General features: G+C 39.0%; 2 protein-coding genes across 5 annotated transcripts in view; one reads left to right on the forward strand and one right to left on the reverse strand.

The window, feature by feature from the left end:
- Window positions 1-2,096: 2,096 nt before the first annotated feature.
- Window positions 2,097-15,912, forward strand: LOC145444702 (uncharacterized). Its single transcript, XM_080322705.1, has 13 exons — window positions 2,097-2,235; window positions 2,326-2,430; window positions 2,499-2,615; window positions 2,675-2,816; window positions 7,363-7,431; window positions 7,587-7,667; window positions 7,960-8,781; window positions 11,906-12,058; window positions 14,733-14,790; window positions 14,850-14,961; window positions 15,014-15,188; window positions 15,238-15,434; window positions 15,489-15,912. Exons 2-13 carry the CDS (start codon window positions 2,380-2,382, stop codon window positions 15,813-15,815), a joined length of 2,304 nt encoding a protein of 767 aa, XP_080178831.1. The 5' UTR covers window positions 2,097-2,235; window positions 2,326-2,379; the 3' UTR covers window positions 15,816-15,912.
- Window positions 15,913-19,745: 3,833 nt separating this feature from the next.
- LOC145444820 (stabilin-2-like) overlaps window positions 19,746-20,463 on the reverse strand; it is a 71,260-nt gene continuing 70,542 nt past the window's right edge. For all 4 annotated transcript variants that reach the window (XM_080322839.1, XM_080322841.1, XM_080322838.1 and 1 more), the window contains one exon: window positions 19,746-20,351. Coding sequence is in view for 1 of the 4 variants with exons in the window: in XM_080322840.1 (XP_080178966.1) it covers window positions 20,347-20,351 (5 nt within the window). In the remaining 3 variants the exon portion in view is untranslated. The remainder of the gene's footprint in view (window positions 20,352-20,463) is intronic.

Consider the following 20,463-nt stretch of genomic DNA (forward strand, 5'->3'; position numbering starts at 1 on the left):
TTAAAAGATACACTTTCCCTTTCTTATATCCTCTGATAGATATATTTGTCGTAATTTACGAGATCCCATATTCAGCAGGCGATGTTATAAGTTTTTGAAGTAGCTTACACCCGATTACAATCTCTCAGCTCATTGCCTACCCATTTTTTCATATTTTGGCTAACTCTTAATTTATTAACCTTCTCATTCCATTTTAAAAAGCCATCAGGCCGGTCATAAGGAATATAGTTGACGATACACTTTGACACAGATGAAGCAGCCACTTTCCAGAGCTCTAAATATTACATTTTCCGCTGTCCAAAGTTACCCCGTTCTGATAAAATTTGACGGGGTAACTTTGGACATCACCTTTTTTGTATTGATCTAAGGGTGAGCCCACTGAGATTTTTGCCATGGATTAAGACTACTTAGAGGTATCTGCTGCCAAGTTTTGAATCTATGAATCACATGCGATCTATGTTTGGTTATAAGAAGTTTGATGGCCATCAATTTTGTTGGAATTGACCCCCGCCATTAATTTATCTATGTTGGGTCAAGTTTATCTGGTAGTGAAATGAATCCACCTTTTATTGGGACTACTTGTGGTACCGTTGCCTCATGAAAAAAAATTGGACATCCAGCGGCAACCCTTTTCCACAAATAACCATTTAAATCTTTTACTGCTAAGTGTCCAAAGTTACCCTTAAGTCCAAAGTTACCCCGGTTTACGGTACTTATTATCTGAATTTTATGAAAAAATATCGAAAATTCGGCACCATACTAGTACCAAACAAATATTTCGTAAAATTTTTCTTAAAATCGGAAGTTTCACATATTTCAGCAGGTACTTAGAGGCCTCAGGACACTTTATAAAGCATTGCTTAGAATCTCTTAGCATCCATGGATGAGACAGGCGTTTCCCCGTGCTAACCGTCCGATTCACCAATCTCCCCCCCAATTTGGGCCCAAGGAATCATTGTAAAATGCTGAAATTTATACAGCATATGAAGTTGAGTATGAATAGCTTACACACCAATTTTTGGGAATCTAGCATTTACTGTTTATAAAATATCGCAATTTGAAAATTTTGTGAGTCCTTACGGCCTTAAATGCAACCCTAACTGCACTACGGTACTTATAAATGGCCTATGATGATGCGGATCCGCTAAAATTCGAAAATAATGTCTCAGCATTCGTAATTCGCAATGTAGAGGTTGCCTGTATAGGAGTCCGGAAAAGCAAATATCATAACGCATATATTGCAAAGAAAACAGCCACAACGTCGTCAAATCTGCATCGGCACGACAAAAGTTACTTTGGGGTATCGGTATCGATATTAACCCAAGAGAGAGAGAGTCTTCATTTTCATCTAACCAAAATACATAACACACGGCAGTGTTGGTGGTACAGAAAATATGCATGCACAGTATTCGGTATTAGATAGGAATGATCGATGAGACCGTGAAGGTCATCTAGTCTGATCACACCAGCATCAAACAGGTACACTTGACTCTAAACAGTCCGGCTGTAAAATATGTTACGGTAGATAAAAAAATAAAATAGAAGAAAAATTGAACGATGGTAGCAAATTATATTTATTTTATTCATTTGTATATATCGCCATCGTTTTGACGAGACTATTTCAATTGCGTAGACTCATTCCCAGCAAATCAGTGTCAAATTAATTAGCAATTTCATCGTCTCAACTCTATCACAGCGTAAGTATCAAGATGTAAACCCGTGAAGAAAGCATCAGGCATTCCTGAAACACGACATTCGGTCATATTGAAGCATCGAAATTTGCCACCGTAAATACTAAAAAAACAAAAATGGTCGAAATTTCAATTTAAGATTGCGCACGGCCTTCAATAGTCGGAATTGACCCAAATATTATGCGTATCGTTTTTTAGGCAACCTGACACTTTTATGACTAAGCGAGTGAAATTTGAAAAAATAAAAATTCTGAACAATCCTACTTTGTAGCTCTAATTCTAATATAATTTAGAAAAACAGTAGCTCTAATTTTAATCGGATTCTAAAATGCTGAAAATTTTCTAGTCCAATTCTGGACGTGACTTCGATTCCCGGTCGGTCAAGGAGTTTACCTATTTTTCAGGTTTTGATTATTCAGATCTCAGTTGATAAAAATATTTTGAGAAAGCTAACACAACTCAGCAGAAAGATACAGCTCAGCAAAATCGTGAGCGCAAATATATATAAAAGAATACGTTCAGGACGGGTTTATTGCTGGGGTAGGTAAGTTAGCCCATTTGGAAGCATTCTCATTCAGGTGGGATCCCAAATTTGCACCCCTCCTGACCCTGCCTTTGACTGCGCAAATTTTAGTTCACGTGACTCCTTTCCAAACTGGCAGAATCGGATTCCGATTTACGAGAGAGAATGGAGAAAATGGAAGAAAATTGCAGGAAAGTTAAAGAGGAAATATCGCAGGTCCGGCCGCCCGTTATCTCAAGAATATATCTTCCTGTTTTCCAATTTCATCGACAAATCTTCTGCAGTCGATAGAATGCTTCATCTTGGAGCTGCAGTTACGCAAGAAATGTCTGTTCAAGGAAGTAGACGCGTTGGTGGCCATGGAAAGCAACAACAAAGACAAAGTTCGGTTGACTGTTAAAGTGAGTTGAATCCGCGAAAAACCCATCGGTGGCGCCGCAAAAACCAAAGACCTTTTCAGTTCACAGATGGCGACAAAAATGTTGTGCTTTCCGCAATACGCAATTTCGGTGTCGTTTCCTCACATCCGCAGCTCACATCGGGAGATGACTTGTCCCCGGAGGGGGTGCCGAGAGGCACGACTGGCGGCCTGCCGAAATCAGGTTTGCTCGAATTTCGTTTTGCATACTTGAATGGATTGTGTTCAGAATGGCAAGCATTAGGGAAGCATTCACGTTATATCCTTAATTGTTAATTAAATGATGCCGCGATTAGCTAATCCTTATGCAACAGAAACGCCTTTTTATGGTAGTAAGAAAATGTTTAGCTATTGTTATAACCGACCTCGTAGCGTAATGTAGGATACCATTGTGCAGTTGGCAAATAATTATTCATTGCGTATCATACACGACACCACTATTGTCAAAGGGGCTCAGTTCAGTACTGACTACTGAGGTACTCAATCACAGAACAGCCCTTCTCTAAAAAAGTCGACATGTTTTTGTCCCATTTGCATTCTTCGAAACCATTTTAGATTTTGAATGTATTTTGAAAGTAGACATGGGGTAATCGTGATTAGTAATCGTAATTGGTTACATTCGAAAAAAATCCGATGTAACCGTAATTGATTATTTCACATATGTAATCGATTTCTTTGTAAAATAACGAAATAACGACTTTTTACTTCTACACGGACTATATATGGCACAGACTGAATAACCTGAACAAGTATTATTGCGCTATTATATCAGATTATTGATAGCAGAAACTGCGGGACGAGTCCAAGTCATTGTGTTGACTACTTGCTTTCCAGTTAAAGTCTTGTTAAATCCACTTTTTATAACTGTTTGGTGATATCGAATGGTTTGCATGTATAATATACTAATTTTCCTCTGTTTTAGCAGTTTCTGGTCGCATTTTCCAGTACCAGTACCAATAGACGAAATCCCAGTAGTGTGGCTACTTTACTATCCTTCGAAATTACTATGAAATGTTGGTCTTGGCCGTCCGAGTGTTGAGTCATATAACATGGTTCGAGTCATGCGCAATGACTCGAGTCCAGGTCGAGTCAGAGTCATTTCCTTATTTGAGAAAATGACTCAAGTCAAGTCGAGTCGTCAGAAAATCGTTACTCGAGCCGAGTCATGACTCGAGTCATTACAACCCTAGTTTAAATCAACCAAATAAAGCAGTGCATTATTTGGAGTGTATTGAGTTACTCTCGACTGCTTGTGGTTTTTGAAACGTTTTATACAATAAACACAAAATATTAAAAGTAGTACCTTTATGTAGGTTATGAGACAATGGGCTAGGTGCCTACCCCAAAAACTTGACGTGATAGAGAAAAACGGAAGTCATTTTTGAATTCAGTGCCCTAAAGTTATTCGAAAACAATTGTCTGATCAAATACAACATAAATTGTGTTCGCCAGTGTTATGGACACACTCACGAGGCCGATAACTGATATCATAGGCCGATATTAATATGGAAGGAGCGGTGGACCATTTTGCCAAAAAACTTATATTAGACAATATGGCACTTGTACATGCCACAGAAAGCTTGACAACAAACGAGAAAACTGAAAGTAAAGAGAAATATTGCTTAATTGTGCACATTCATTAAAATTTGGGATTACCAAAAAAGCAAAACGTGATACAGAATTGCAGATCAATCACGTGGAGCAGGGGTGTCAAACTTTAACTAGCGTCGCGGGCTGAATTCAAACCTTCAGATCGCTCGTGGGCCGCACCAGTCAAATGATTTCATAATGTTACCTCGAAACCAATGGCCTTGTTTTTCACTTGAATACTTTGTTATCGAACATTCAAGTATACTAACCATAGGTGTTCTATTATAGCAACGTCGTTGTTCGCAAATAATGAAATTGGCAAAGTACGATGATTGGCCGTTTGAATACAGTTACAAACCATTAAAACAGTGGCCCTAACAGAGATAGGTTGACATATTTCAATGCTTCCTTTGTTTAGTCGTAATCTGCCGCTAGTCTTGCGTATACATTGTGAAGAATACAGGAGATATTAATTGAAAATTCGTGACGTCATGATAGTACTAATTCTTGCTCACTACATGGGATTCGCCGTGAGCGCCATATTTTCTCTGTAAAAACTCCTAGGCCACTAATCATCCTGTGATAGCGCAATTCATCGTAAATAACTCATAATTTATATTTACTGGTATTAATCTAAATAACTATAGCACTGATTCCGAAAATCTAAATATTGATCGACTTCTCCATTCGGCGGTAACATCAGCGTTGCACTACAGGCCTAAATTTTAACGGCAGTACTGGAAAGCTACTTATCCATTTGGACGTGGATAGCGAAGCGTTGTTTGTAATTTGAATTTGTAATTGGGAGGTCACTTCCAAGACAGTTCATTTTTCGGCGTAGATGAGGAAGACAATATGACAACTTGATTGTAATATAGGCATCCCCCTGTATGTTATTCTCTTGATCAACCAACGTATGGTGCAATCCAGGAGGGATATTGGTCCCTGACGCTACAGCAACTTGAATTTGAGGATTTTGTAAAGGGGTCCGACGTCCGAGCCCTTAACCCAGGGCACGCCACTGCCTTGACCTCTCAAATACATGGTTATAATGCCACGTCAATAATTATTGTGGTCGTTAAGAAAATTTACTAACAAGTTGCTGCAATATCGATAAAATTCAATACAAAAATATAAATATGTCAAAGAGCCATATCTTATGCCCAAAAGAGCCATATATGGATCGCGAGCCAAAGGTTCCCGACCACTGGAGTAGACGATTACGATTACATTCGAAAAGTAATCAGGATTACTGACGATTACATTCATTTTGCTTCTTGGAGCGCATTCTTGAATACATATTGGAAGACAATATGGCGATTGTGATGAAAATGCCTCACGAGAGAACTACTTCCTTTTTAAATGAGAAGTCGGTATGCTTGCTACGTCACAATATACTTATTGCTCAACTTTATAGCTGACGATTTCTCGCATCGAACGATTTGCATTCTAGCCAGGACCTAAAAAACGGAATATTTGGAGCTAAAAATCTAAGTTTTGACAATTTTTAACCTTAAAAATCTCAATTTGACCTAACGTATGCAAATTAGGTGTTTTCCCACATAATGTTAGAATTGTACTACTTACCTTTTCTGGTTGGAACTGTCCGTCCTTATACGAAGTAGTTCGGCCTGGAAAAAAAACTTTTTGCCCCTGACTGACAAATTTTTACATGGAAAAACTTCATTATAACTTACTCTGGCCCTCTGCAGAATTCCGTTAGTTACATTACTCATTATGGTAGAAATCATTACAAAAATTTGTGGTACATCAAAAGAGACTGTCCTACAATCTCGGGTAGAAAGTGTCTGTCCTTACTAAGTAGCTTGCCAATAATAGAGAAAGAACGTTCAACAGCAGCAGGGGTAGGCTGACAACACTCGAGTTGGGTGCACGCTGCTGGTGACAAAACGTGTTGCTTCATTCTGGCAATGGCGTATACATCATCATGCTGCACGTGCGCGCGGCTATCCTCGCTACTTCATCGCGTCAACCACAGTCATGAAAATCGCATATACGACACGCCATGTGGGCAAGATGTAACAGCTGGCTTAAACGCTACAGTCCCATCTCTAACAGGCCTGGTGCGCATGACATAATCGTTGGCCTGTGCAATCGCATCTGTAATAGACCTCGTGTGCAATACGTCGCTGGCCTGAACTATCGCGACCCGGGCCTCGCAGGCTTTGCCTGCTATCTACTATCGTTCAGAGACCATGCCGTTAAGTGTATGATGATTAGCAATGGTTATGTCCTGATTGTTGAACAGTGACATTGCAAAACAGAATGACATGAAATACTAAAATATAACTATTCATGTACTGCGAATGCAGGGTGAGTACTAATTTGGGATGGAGTGAAAATAACTTTTTTTTCAAATCAAAAAAAGAGGGTTCTTAAATCCCGACAAATGACTTGAAGAAAAATTAATTTTGGGGGATTGCCCCCACTTTTCAGCCGGTAATCCCCCAATTTCTGCGCGGGAGGGGGTAAAATTGCCCATCTCGACAACCACTGGCCGTAGAGTCATGAGATGTAGCTTAAAAGCTGCAGAAACATCATGTTTATACAAGTCCCAAGAAGAAAGTTTTCTCTATTGTGAACGCAAAACGAGTTACAGCCCAAAAACACTAAAATTTTGAAGAGAGTAAAGGGCAGAGGTAACTATGTTACGTGTTAGTGTAAATCAATCTCATTATGTACAAACGTACGTACGTACAAACGGCAAACTGACTCAGCAGGAGACCACGTGCTGTGCTGCTCGTTAATTAGCAGCCTGTTTCAATGATAATATGAATTACTGGGCGCGATGGCTGAAAGTGATGTGCGATTGGAAACAAACATGAAGAAAGGTGTGATTTCAAGTTTTTTATCTAGAAAAATTTTTTTCAAGGCTTGTACCCATGTATAATACGCACCCCCTCTATTTTACGGCAAAAAAATCGGTAAAATTTTGCGCATTATACATGGAAAATTACGGTAACTACTTATAAATTCCAGCTGTTCCGTTTGATTCGCAAGCCAAAACAAACAAAAAGTCTATGGCATTATTACTAATGGTATGCTAGTGCAACATTGGTAAATGCCTGCACTTTGTACATATGCAATTAATAGTAACGCAGTTGTACGTTCTCTTTTAGATCAATCATCGGAGACCGACGAATCATCTAGCGCTGACAGTGACTCTATCGCTGTGTCCGATAAAACAGGTACATTTTCTAAGAAATTAAAAAATATGTTTTCAAAGTATTTTTCAGAATGATGTATCTTTATTTGGTTGCTAATTTATTTTTGGTATTGATAAGCTTGCGTTCATTGTTCCATGGTGATCACGAATATGAACGCAGTGTGAACACAGTTGTAGGTTCTCTTTCAGATCAATCATCGGAGACCGACGAATCATCTAGCGCTGACAGTGACTCTATCGCTGTGTCCGATGAAACAGGTACATTTTCTACGAAATTAAAAAATCCGTTTTCAAAATATGTTTCAGAATTATGTAGTATCTTGATTTAGTTGCTGATTTATTTTTGGTACTGATAAGCTTGCGCTCATCGTGATCACGAAAACTTTACGTTACATCATTTGTCACAGCCTGCAGTGAGACGTTTCCGAAGTATTGATGTGTCAAGAAAGTGATAGGCTAACCTAAAGGAACATGAAAGTTATTGGTTTCATCAAAATAGCTAAAAAAAGGGATTGGCTTATTTACGATTGTATAAATTAAAATTTTGCAGAAATGAAGAACCTCTCTGATACTATTGTGATGTTTCCACGGAGATGCTTGAGCAAGTGCAAAAATGTGTACCAAGGAGAAATAATAAGTCGTGTACTGAGTAATCGCCAATGCGCAATTAAATTCCCGCAAGACACTGATCAGAGTAACAAAGAAGTGGAGATTCTCGCAAAACTTGGAACGCATATGCACGTGGTATCACTCATCCAATCTGGCGTCGTCGACAGCATATTCAAAGAGAGATTTCTAGTGTTGGAGTTATGTTGTGAAGATGATTTGAATCAATATTTAACAAATACATCTTACAACTTGCAACTGAATTTGAGATACTGCATACAAATTATTAAAGGCATGAAATACATTCACGATAAGTGTATTATCCACAAAGACTTGAAACCTGCAAACATCTTGCTCACACTCGACCAGCAACGTGTAAAAATTGCCGATTTTGGTATAAGCCAGGGAATCAAGTCGGAACGTTCGATGGTTTTTTGTGAATATAGGTTTGGTACTGTTGGATACCGCCCTCCTGAAAGTTTTGGAAATGCTTACATATCATTGAAATCAGACATTTTCTCTTTGGGAGCTTTATTTCACTTCATTATGAGCTATGGAAAATCCTCATTCGGACCTGAGCCAGATTTGAGAGATTCCAATATAATTAAGGGGAATGTGCGTGTTGCTCACCTATTAGTTCCGAACCCTAACACCTTTTCACACTTATTCAAATTGATGATGAGCAAAGAACGCCGCTACCGCCCGACTATCTGGCAGATTGAAGATCATCCCTGTTGGAGATTAGAAGAACATGATTGTGAATTTGGTAAATACCAGATAACATATTCCTTCATCATACGCCATAATTCCAACGACAATAAAGTTGCTTTTTCTTATTTTATTATCCTTATGATACCAACTCAAGGCCAGAGTTTTTTTTGTATTTGGTCTTCCTTCGCTGTTGTACAAAGCCTTTTTTCAACATTTTAGTGTGTTTCCGTGCTGCATGGAGTCATGGATAAGAACAGCATCCTGGTCAGTATTGGCAATTCTTAATCATGGTAAAGTATTCAGCAGATAAATATTCAGCAATTGGACTCTTTAGGTCTCTGCTACTTTAATCGTGTTTAAATTTGGAATATCACACTTAGTGGGAAAGACATCATTCCGACTAGGGTAGTCTTTATCATAAAACTCTTAATACAAGTCCAGCAGGTATTTTTTCATTTTAATTTTGTGATGTTGCCAGCAAATTCCCCAGCACTTTATTTTTTGTATTTGGTTTTCATACGTGCTGCACATTATATTTTCCACGTTTTGCCATATTTCATTGTCTGTTTCGTGTGCAAGAGCAGCCACTTGTTTAAATGGACAATGATAAGGAACAAACAGGTGAATTTTTTTCCTTTGCTCCATAATCTCATTCAGGGTTGTAGCCAAGTCCCAAGGCTCCGAGTCACAAGTGACTTTTATAATTTTGAGTCAAGTCGAGTCATTTTCAATTCACCACAGAGTCAAATCGAAGTCCAAATCAACGAGTTCGAGTCATAGTGTTGTCTCGATCCCGAGTCCAAGTTATAGTGTTTATCGTTCAGTATCGATTTCAAGTCAGGTTCAACTCATTTTTGTGAAACGCTTGAATGAAAGCCTCGAATAATAATATGCTCACTTCTCGTACTCCAAAGAAAACAGTTGAAATACGGTTTCTGGGCCTATTTTGCAGTTATTGGTCCCGATATACGAGACTTGAATAACACTGGTCAACACATATTTTTAGGCAGGCAAAGTAAGAGTGGTTTTGGGGGTTCTGAAGGGCACTGATTCCGAATATGACCTTAGTTTTTTCAAATTGGCTCTTGTGGAGATAACCCATGGGGCTATTTTGACCAAAATCTCCCATTTTCGCGGTATTGACTAGATAAAAAATAGGCTTAGTCGTACTATAAAGTTTAGAAATTCAATCTACTTGTTATTTTTACACACAGAAGACCATTTTAAATCAAAATACGGCAACAGCACTATATTTAGGGGTAATGGATTTATCATAGTTACTGACTTTCACGGATATCATGTACATAAATAAACTCCAGTCATGTATATAAGTATTTACCTAGATACTCACATAACATGGCATTAATTCCATCAGTTTTTCGTCAACCACCTATTATAAATTTGAAATAATCAGTTGGAATACAATATTACTGATATACTTTAAATCGAAATTGTTTTTTGTACGATTTTCGCCTGTAAGCTATTTAGTGCAGTTTCTCGAAATGTTCCGGGAATGGTCTGATATAATATGTGTAATGGTTCATCTCATCTGCTCTGGTATCTTTCGTTTGTTGTTCTGATGTCTTGGTAGAACCTCTTCCCTTGCTAATCAACAAAATGATAAGGAAATATATCAAGATGACTGAACAGGAAGTGAGCTTTTATGCTCATGTTTGTGCTCAAATGTTCGATATGCAGATACGAATTTTCGGACCAACTGTTTGTAGTTGGGTGCTTTGTGATCATCTAAAAAGTTTTTATTTACTACATCTTAGGATAAATTACATGCTGTGAACTCCTTCCTAATGTGAAATTGGAATCTTTCATCGGTATTCCAATATACCAGACACCAGATTTAAGCTTCTCGTTTGACAGGGTCACTAGGTCACTTTGTTGAATCAGTGGAAAATTATCCATTTACCAGTCAAAAGAAATGAGACACATATGAAAATTGTAGTCAAGCCTTTCAAGGACAAATTTTACGGTTTTATACTCCTCTTTAATCTTGGTAGAATGACCAATTGAGTATGAATTTCCGTTGTGCAAAAGTACAATTTTTAAGCTTGACAAATTGCTTTTTTGACAAACAAATATTTCGCATCATGCCATGTTAATATTGATAGAATGACTGAGAATGACATGCGGGTTCTTCATAGTCAATTGGCCATTTATGCGCAGAATAAAATGAGAAACTACGATTTTCTTCCTATCAAGTGAAATATTTGAGGGTAAATACAGTAATTTTGGGCTTTTTTAGGGGCATAAATATCTTCTGACAGAGAGCCAATCTGACAAAACTAATGTGATATTCGTAATCAGCAACCTCAAAAACCCCGGGAACGGCTCTCAGATGTTCTGCCTAAAATTTTATTTTCATTTTGTTGACCAGTGTAATTTATGTATAGTTTGTTGAGTCCTATGACTTGGTCTGACACTAGTACAAGTCAAGTCAATACACAAATTGACTCGAGTCGAGTCAAGGCATTTTATATTTTTGATAAAATGACTCAAGGCAAGTCGAGTCGAAAAGAAATTACAAGTCATTACAACCTTTAGCTCATTTACTGGGAAAATTCATCATTTTAACTATGGTAGCCTTGGGGATAAAACCTTGGCTATAATCTTTTGGAGCGTTATATGCATTTACTTGATGTGGCATTCAGTTATTTTTCATTTGTAAATGTGTAAACATCTCACTGTGAATATTATTGCTGGAGTGAAAAAAATTATTATTGGCAAGCAAAGGGGTACTTCCATCGATGTTTTTTAAATGAAAATTCTATTAGCATTGCGCCATCTCATGTGATGAGTAGTGATCTTACTGATGAGTGTTCCTATTCACAATGGTCTGCAGAATACGCATGGACTAATGACATCGACATCTGCAACATGGAGTCCATCCCATTTCTAGTAGTCTCTAGGCATCCCATTATGTGGTCCAGTGGTTTCCAAACTGTGTGTCGCAGCATCCTAGTGAGTCACCTACAGGCTTGTCGGTAGTAATCCTGTTTCAGTGATTTTGGCTTGGCTATCTCAACATTTTTGTGATGAGCCTATTTGGTTATTGTTGGCAACCCTTTTTGGCAATTCCAACATACCGGATGAAATAGAGGGATGAGGCTATATTCCTCCTGTTCATCATTAGATTGAAACAAAATATGGATGTAAATATTTTTTAGATTATGGGTGTGTGGATGAGATCGATGACTCAAGTGATGAAAGAGCACATTCGCCCCAGGTAGAAGTTGTTGACCCACTCGATGAATTTGCCAATTTAAGTGAGATGATCGAAATTCTGGAAGCAGAGGAAGAAAGAATATACGATAATAAGAGTAAGTAAAAAGCCTGTAACTAACATGTGCATGTATACGTATAAGTACCCAATATACAACCTAGCCAGGGCTCTTCTGACCACGGACTTATTGCTTCCAACGAAATCGTGATCCCTTGAAATGAAAGTTTTCAATTTTCAAAATTTATTAAAACTGGTATTAATCTAAGCTGGTGTCGGGCTGATTCCGAGAATAAAATTCTTGTCGGGACGATGGAACTACCCCGAAATGGCCCCGAAAGTTAGAAAATCGGTATTGTTCTAAACAATCGCTCGATGCAATTGGTCATTGTCATGGTGATTGTGTTGCGGCTTTACCTATTGTTTGGACCAGTTTATTATTGTCAATTAGTTGAGGAAAATTATCTTGAAATATGCAACATCCGGACACTAATGCTCGATTTCTCAATCTGTTCTTTTGAAACTGGCCACTTATATATACCTTATCTGTTATGGTGAAAATACTCGATAGATATAGGACTATTTCTTCCTGCGTTGTACTGTTATTGCTAATATATAACTCGGGTATTAACCTGTTGAAAGTATTCAATTTTATATTCGCTCACGTCCCCTGACAGAGCATTTATCAAAGCAAACGTGTTTTGGCTTTTGGCAATGTTAGTCACATCTCTAAGGACTTTGCATCTATGCTTAGCATGTCATAGCATTCAACTGTTACAATCATAAAACTATGTTACAGTATTTTTCATTTGATCGATTTTGTTCGAAATTGTTCGTTTTTTTTAAACTAAAATATGGAATATTTCAAAAAATTGAGCCAATTCGGAAAAACCAATGTCATTTTTTGGTTCAGCGACCTGCAAATACCCCAAAACAGATTTTCTTTCTTGGCACCAAAATTTGTGTTGACCAGTGTTATCTATTTATAGGAAAATCGAAGATTTACTTTCTACCAAGTGAAATGTCAGGGGTATATAAAGTGAATAGCTTTTTCAGGGTTGTAAATATCGTCCTTTCTAAAGCCAATCTACCAAAACTGATGTGATCAGCAACTTGAAAACCCCAGTAACGGCTCCTAGATGGTCTGCCCAAAATTTTTTTGCATTTTGTTGACCAGTAGGGCTTTTCAAAACTTATTTTCTCAATCTTGCTGGCTAGGTGATTAAATCGTTAGATTGCCTAACAGTGTTGGGATGACTCGAGTCAACTTTTTCGTATGACTTGACTTGACTCGAGTCATCTTGGAAAAATGACTTGACTTGACTTGACTCGGAGCTTCAAAAATGTACATTACATTGACTTGTGACTCGGAGCCAAATTTACGAGTCAATTTCAAGTCATCAAGTAAAAGCTGTCGAATAAATCCCTGTATCTTGTGTATGTTCGGACTGTTCGAGATACGCCGGTGTCACTTGTGAGAGCAACCAGTCATTCACTGATTGTACGTTACACTGATCCTCTATTGTTAGATCAGAAATAAATTGAGTGCAAACTTAACGATCACAGCTGACGCTGTCGTAATAGTAATAGTAGAAGATTTGTCTAAATAGCAATGTGTCTCTGTTTCTTAGACGTCTCTATGGCCAACGTTGCGCAGTGCTCACATTTACCAACCGTCTTGTATGAATTACATCGAACCAATATAGCTTGTGCGTTTATATTCGCACGGATGTGTAGATGGGTAGTGTAGGCTATTGTACCATATCCTTCTGTTTCAACTTCTCGAAGCTACCTATTAGGTCCTATATTTTGGCTGATAATAACTGACTGTAGCATGGAGCTGTACATTGTACAGTCACTCACGTATTTTATTAGCAGTTCTACATGTACGTGAGGGATACAACGTCTTTTTGCATGTATTATTAACTAGATATTCGTTATTTGATACAAGATAAATGATCAATTAATCTGTCTTTCACACAGCTAGCAAAATATAATGACTTTGAATCATCACTCATACTTCATAAATTTAATTTGACTTGAATTGTGACTTGACTTGACTTGACTTGACTCGACTTGACTCGAGTCACTTCCAAAAAATGAGTGACTTGACTTGATCAGAGTCACATTAGAAAATCGATTGACTTGACTTGACTCGAGTGAAAATCTGCAATGACTCGAGATGACTCGTGACTCGAAGGTAGTGACTTGATCCCAACATTGTTGCCTAAAAAACGACGCGCACCAAATTTGAAGTCATTCCAAACGGTGATCGCGGAGTTCTTATAGTTTGAAAATTTTTAATTTACTAAAAAATGCCAGAAATTTATTGTTTTGAAATTCTTCCGTCAAACTCATAACATGGTTGAGTTGTCTTCAAAAGCGATGCAAAACAAAATTCTTTGACTATCCTCCGATCAATGTTCCTGTATTTTTGCTGTGCTGCTGTGTGGCCTTTTGTAATGATTCCTATCTATTTGCTAACCTGTGTCCCAAGCATAACATACCCCAATGTAATGTTGATGTTAATGGTGATGTTTACCAAGCAGAACATACAAAGCAGTATGAAATTGTGCCGACATGATCGACATTGCTATCGATCATGTATATTATAAGCAATAAGTTGGGCAAGTTTTTGTAGCACTAAGACGGGTTATGCAGACACGAAAGTCATTTCATGTCAGGAGCCTGTTAAAAGCGATTCGCGACAAGCTGGTTCGCGGACAACAGGCTCCTGAGTTTTGACAAAGTTCTCTCAAAACGATTCCGTTCAGAACGACGATCTGCGGCAGAAGCCTTGCAGCGATATCGGAACAAAGGACGAGCGATAAAGTAATCGGTATTAGTTTCGTCATAAAGCTCAAAATAAAATTGTTTGAATCCGTTCGCAGATGTTTCGGGACGAAAGGCAAAGGCTCGGGTCAGATGAATGATCCACATGGCATTTGCTCAACGACCTCTGGCGATCTCGTGGTCGCAGATTGGGGCAACCATCGCATCCAGGTTCGTTGGTCTGTTTCAGCAGTTGAAGTGGCTTCATCGTTCGCGCTTCCAGATCTTCGACATGAACGGACGAGTCAAGGGAAGCTTCGGGAGCGAAGAAAAATTCGTTGGCGTGGTCGACGTGTGTGTGACGACACGCGGGCATATTATCGCCTCGGACTGGGGGAATGACCGAATCCAAATATTCGACGAACAAGGGAGGTTCGTTCAGGCGTTCGGTGGCGAAGGTGACGTTTGGGTGACGTCATAGCGGCCGGTGGTAGTGACGTCGCTTAGTTTCAGGAGACGGAGAACTGAACCATCCTGGCGGAGTTGCAACTGACGGGGGTCTGATCTACGTTTGTGACACGCACAAGGGCGACGTAGGCAATCATCCAGTCCAAGTCTTCACGGAGGAGGGAAAGTTCGTTCGGAAGTTCGGTTCTGAGAGTTTGAAAGTTCCGTCTTATCTTTCCGTGACTTCGAACGGCAGAGTGCGTGAGCCGTCAGCTCCATTCGAACTCTCGTGACCTTCCTCTTTTTCGCAGGTCGTCGTCAGTGACTGGGCCAATCACAACGTCCACGTTTTCGACACGCACGGCCGCCATCTTTTCCAGTTTGGATCGGAAGGATCGGGCGAGTCTGAGTTCAAGGATCCGGCAGGCGTCGCCACAGACGACCACGGCAACATGATTGTGTGCGACAGGCGCAACAACCGGGTTCAGGTTTTCACGAGCGGCGGAGAGTTCGTGACTTGTTTCGGGAGCGAAGGTTCTGATCCTGGACAGATGAAGCATCCGACAGGAGTCTGCCTTTTGTCAGACGGACGAATCGCGGTCGGTGACACTAGCAACAACAGAGTGCAAATCTTTTGAACAACGTGATTTTGATGTTGTCTTGCCACGAGCGGCAACATTTCATGTGTGTGAGTGCGCGCGAAAACGGAATTGGAATTATGATATTTGGAATTTATCCGTAAAAAGTTTTATGTACTACATCTTAGGAGTAATTACATGCTGTGAACTCCTCCTAATGTGAAATTGGAATCTTTCATCGGCATTCGAATATACCAGATACCAGATTTAAGCTTCTCGTTTGATAGGGTTACTAGGTATACCCACTTCGTTGGCTCAGTGGAAAATTATCCATTTACCACTCAAAAGAAATGAGACGCATATGAGTATTGTAGTTAAGCCTTTCAAGGACAAATTTTATAGCTTTATACTCCTCTTTAATCTTGGTAGAATGACCAATTGATACAGGAGAAGATGAATTTCCGTTTTGGAAAAGTACAATTTTTAGGCTTGACAAACTGCTTTTTGACAAACAAATATTTCGCATTATGCCATGTTAATATTGATAGAATGACTGAGAATGACATGAGGGTTCTTCATAGTCAATTAGCCATTTATGCGCAGTATAAAATTAGAAAAAACAATGATTTTCTTCCCACCAAGTGAAATATTTATGGGTAAATAGGCCTACAGTAATTTTGGGCTTTTTTAGGGGTATAAATATCTTCTGACAGAGAGCCAATCTGACAAAACTAATGTGATAATCGTAATCAGCAACCTCAAAAACCCCAGAAATTACTCTCAGTTGTTCTGCCTAAAATTTTTTTTTCATTTTGTTGACCAGACCATTAAAGTATGGACCGCAAAGGGTTTAATTTTGGGTCGACACGGTGCGAGAGCGATCTCTTAAAATGTATGTAATATTTGTTGAATTTGTTGCAAAAAATCCTGGGCTAGTTTTTTACGTATACCAGGTCACTGTGTTGGGTACTGTAGCCAATGAGCGGCTCACGCAGAAAATGTGGCTTTATCATGAGAATTCATGATCAGATTTGTCCGACTGTTTTTTCTAGAAAGCATGATCTAAGACTGTTCGGATGTACTAGGGGTGCGCAACGAGCGAGTTCAGGCCTATGAGACGCATTCATTTCGAGCACAACCCCTTGTGCTTCGGGGGGCACATGAAGACGTGAAGTTTTGGGCAACAAATCACTGATAAAATGCGGTGCCCGAAACATATGCGGCGACAAAACCCTAATCTAAAAATGACCGATGCTGGATGGCCAAACCTGTCGAAATGGAATGGATATATACTCCGTTGTCGGCACGGTATAGTCCCGTCGGGGCCTACGATACTTACGGTCTAATATGGCACATTACAGTTGCAGGATATGAGGCCGACTCTTACAAAACAGACATCACGACTGACTCAATGATTGTTTGCGATCTCACTTCTTGGTACCAGACGCCTATGTAGGCTTACCATATTTTGAAAATGCAAAAAGAGGACACTTTTTCAGAAATTTGCAAGATACAAAACCGGAGTAGAATTCTCAAAAACCGGTGATTTTTCCCACTTTGCGGTCGGTTGATTGAAAAAAAAAAAAAAAGGTCATCACTTCCGCTCAGATCTCAAAATAACGTTTTTTATCCTACATTGCCAGGTGGATGACTAAAAAAAAGGTCATCACTTCTGCTCAGAGCTCAAAATACCGTTTATCTCTCCGCATTGCCAGATGGATGACTAAAAAAAAAAAAAAAAGGTCATTTTTTCGCTCAGAGCTAACTTCACCGTTTTTCACTCCGAAATATCCGCCGGACCGTCACTTCTGTGCTAATTTGCGGCATAACAGACCTGGATTTTCAAAAAAGAGGACAAAATCTCAAAAAAGAGGACAAAAGGGCGTCCTCCGAGGACACTTTCAAAAAAGTAAAAAAAGAGGACAAATCCTCTTAAAAGAGGACGTATGGTAAGCCTACTATATAGCCATCAGAGATGAGCGGATTTGAAATTTCTATGTCCTAATCCAATCCAAATCCGAACCTTCAAGTACAAATCCAAATCCATAACTTTTTCATATTCAAGTCCATGTCCAATCCTAATCCGATTCCAACTGGAAATTCAGAAAAAATACTAATTTATGCAATGGAGGGATTCGAAAATTTTCTTTCACAACCAACGATTCACTTGATTCAAGATAACTTAGTAACCATAAGTACATTATTAACTGATCTGAATAATGTTTGTCGCCATTCACCACACGACACTCCAATCTCCCAGAAAATAGGTAAATCCAATCATAATCCGTTCCGAAAAAAATGTCTAATCCAAATCCAATCCAAATCCAACAAATTTTCACAAATCCTGTTTTTTCAAAACCTAATCCTAATCCATACTCATCTCTGCTAGCCATACAAGTCTAATAAAGTCTTATAACAGGCAAAATTAGTACTTTCAGATGAAACAACCCAATTAAGAGCCAAGTGACAGCGTCGCAATATATTTATCCACCAACACACAAGAAGACAATGTAACGAGAATCCCCAACTTGGGCATGTAAAAGTATTTTACAGCATGGTAAAACGAATTCAAGCACGTGAAAATGAAATTCATTCATTTGAAACTACTCTGAAAAACGTACGTGAAGCTTAGCCATAGAGGTTCTGCAAGTGAAATGAATTGCTGCAGTAAGCAAACTACGTCTTGCTCAACTGCCGTTTTTTAAGTCCTTCACAGCATCTTTTCTCACAGAGGCATTTACCAGCTTCTGCTTGTCATTATAATATATGTTAACAATGATTTTGCTCGCCAATTAAAGCAATTGAAGATTGTAAACCAAGCATTAAAAGGACTCAAAAATGAAGCAATATCGTACATTCTTACGCATTCTGAAGCATTAGGCCTAATAAAGTTATATTCATTCGCAAGTGGACGTTAAATAGAGTGTGAAAGCTACCAAGGTCTTACGCTTATATATATCGCCTGCTATCGGCGCAACAAAGTACTCAATTATATTGTTACTTACACATATTACGGGTCACCTCTGCATACCGCTGGGCTCATTTCAGAGATATCTAGAACTTCTAGTTATCCCTGGCTCATTTCTCAGGGATAGGATACTTTTGGCGCTTGGACATATAGAATAGACGATATCGAAGATTTCGGCGAACATGCGTCTTCGTCTATAATTTTGTCCAAAGGTGACATCACCGACGATCTTTCTGCGAGAGCAGACGCGAAGTCGCATGTTGCAAGACCCGTTCTCTTATAATTGCGAATATACTTCGACTCATTTACGTAGATTGAACGTATTCTAAATTCTAGCAGGTGGTAAATACTGGAAGAAAGAAATGGAGTGAAGTGCTAAAAAAATTTTGAGTCAAATATATCTGCCGAGAAATATTCTACTTAACGAAGATCTCCGAAAAATATGGCTGGCCCCAAGCTACGCCAATGCGTCGGAACTGATATTTTAGTCATCGACATCCAAAATTTCGCGGTCGGGATGATGAAACTTTCGGTTGGCCCTACAAGTTCATCATAAAGGACCTGATAATATAGCTAATTTAGAGAATAACCTCGCTGGCCACATCTCGCCCGCGGGCCAAGGGTTGGCCGCCCCTGGTTTAAATGGTAGATTACAACAAGGCGCCTCCAGTCAACCATCAGTTATCGCAAGTGACCGGAGACAGCATGTCCAGCATGTAATATATTGTACAATGGTGACTCGTACGTAAAATTCCTATATATTGTCATATAGTCGCTATGCTATTACGACTATCACACGTGCGAGTGATGTAATTACTCCGAAAAACCACTTAGACCCCACCATAACTGGCCAATTCTGATCTTCAAACTAGGTAAAATGAAAAGAAAAAGGAAGTTATATTCATAACTAACTGCTAAAGTAGTTACGAGCGACCTTTCACCTTAGGTAGGTCCTCACACAGCAATTTCGATACGTTTCACTAAAATTACTGAATGAAGAAACTGAGGAATGTCAATAGTCATAAAATTACAAAATCTGTATTTGGCAATTGCACACTGTCCACAAAAGCATGAAATAATGGTGGGATAATACATCCAACAGTAGCACGTGTGTGAAAAAAATGCAAAGACTACATATTGTATCAGCATTACAGTAATATTGCGATCCCAGACGAACACGCGAGTAGTTTGCATTGTTTAATGTTCCAAACGGTGACAATACCATGGCCTTACTTAAAAAAGGCATACACATTGCACACAGCAGCTCACAAATCACATTTTCCCGTAGTCTCCAAGGGTCGTTGGTATATTGCTTTCGAGGTATTTAATAACAAGTCTATCGATGAATGAAAAATGTCGATATAAAATGAAATATGTATAGCATATTTAATTCCGAGTTCGTTCAGAAACATTAAGCTCTTCAAGAGCAAAGATTGTTTCATTATAAGCTCACGCACTCATGATGAAATGCTGGCCATAGCTTGGCATGAACGAGGTCGGCGGTCACACGAACAGTATGTGTGGTTGGTTGGCAAGCATGATGTATAGTGACTTGGCTTAGAGGATTCCATCTTTTTGTTTTCGTTCTCATTTCCGTGTAGTTGAAGCACTCGGCTGTAGATATCAATCTAAAAGAAAAGCGATCAATGTCGAATGTGCTTTGTCAGCGATAGCTGTTGCGTGCGTGAATAGCAGAGGTGGTCAGTTATGAAGTAGCCTACTCCTATTTTTTGGAGTATT

Source organism: Botryllus schlosseri, chromosome 8, assembly GCF_051294905.1.
Source record: "Botryllus schlosseri isolate E-star chromosome 8, Bs_hap1, whole genome shotgun sequence".
Taxonomy (NCBI): Eukaryota; Metazoa; Chordata; class Ascidiacea; order Stolidobranchia; family Styelidae; genus Botryllus; species Botryllus schlosseri.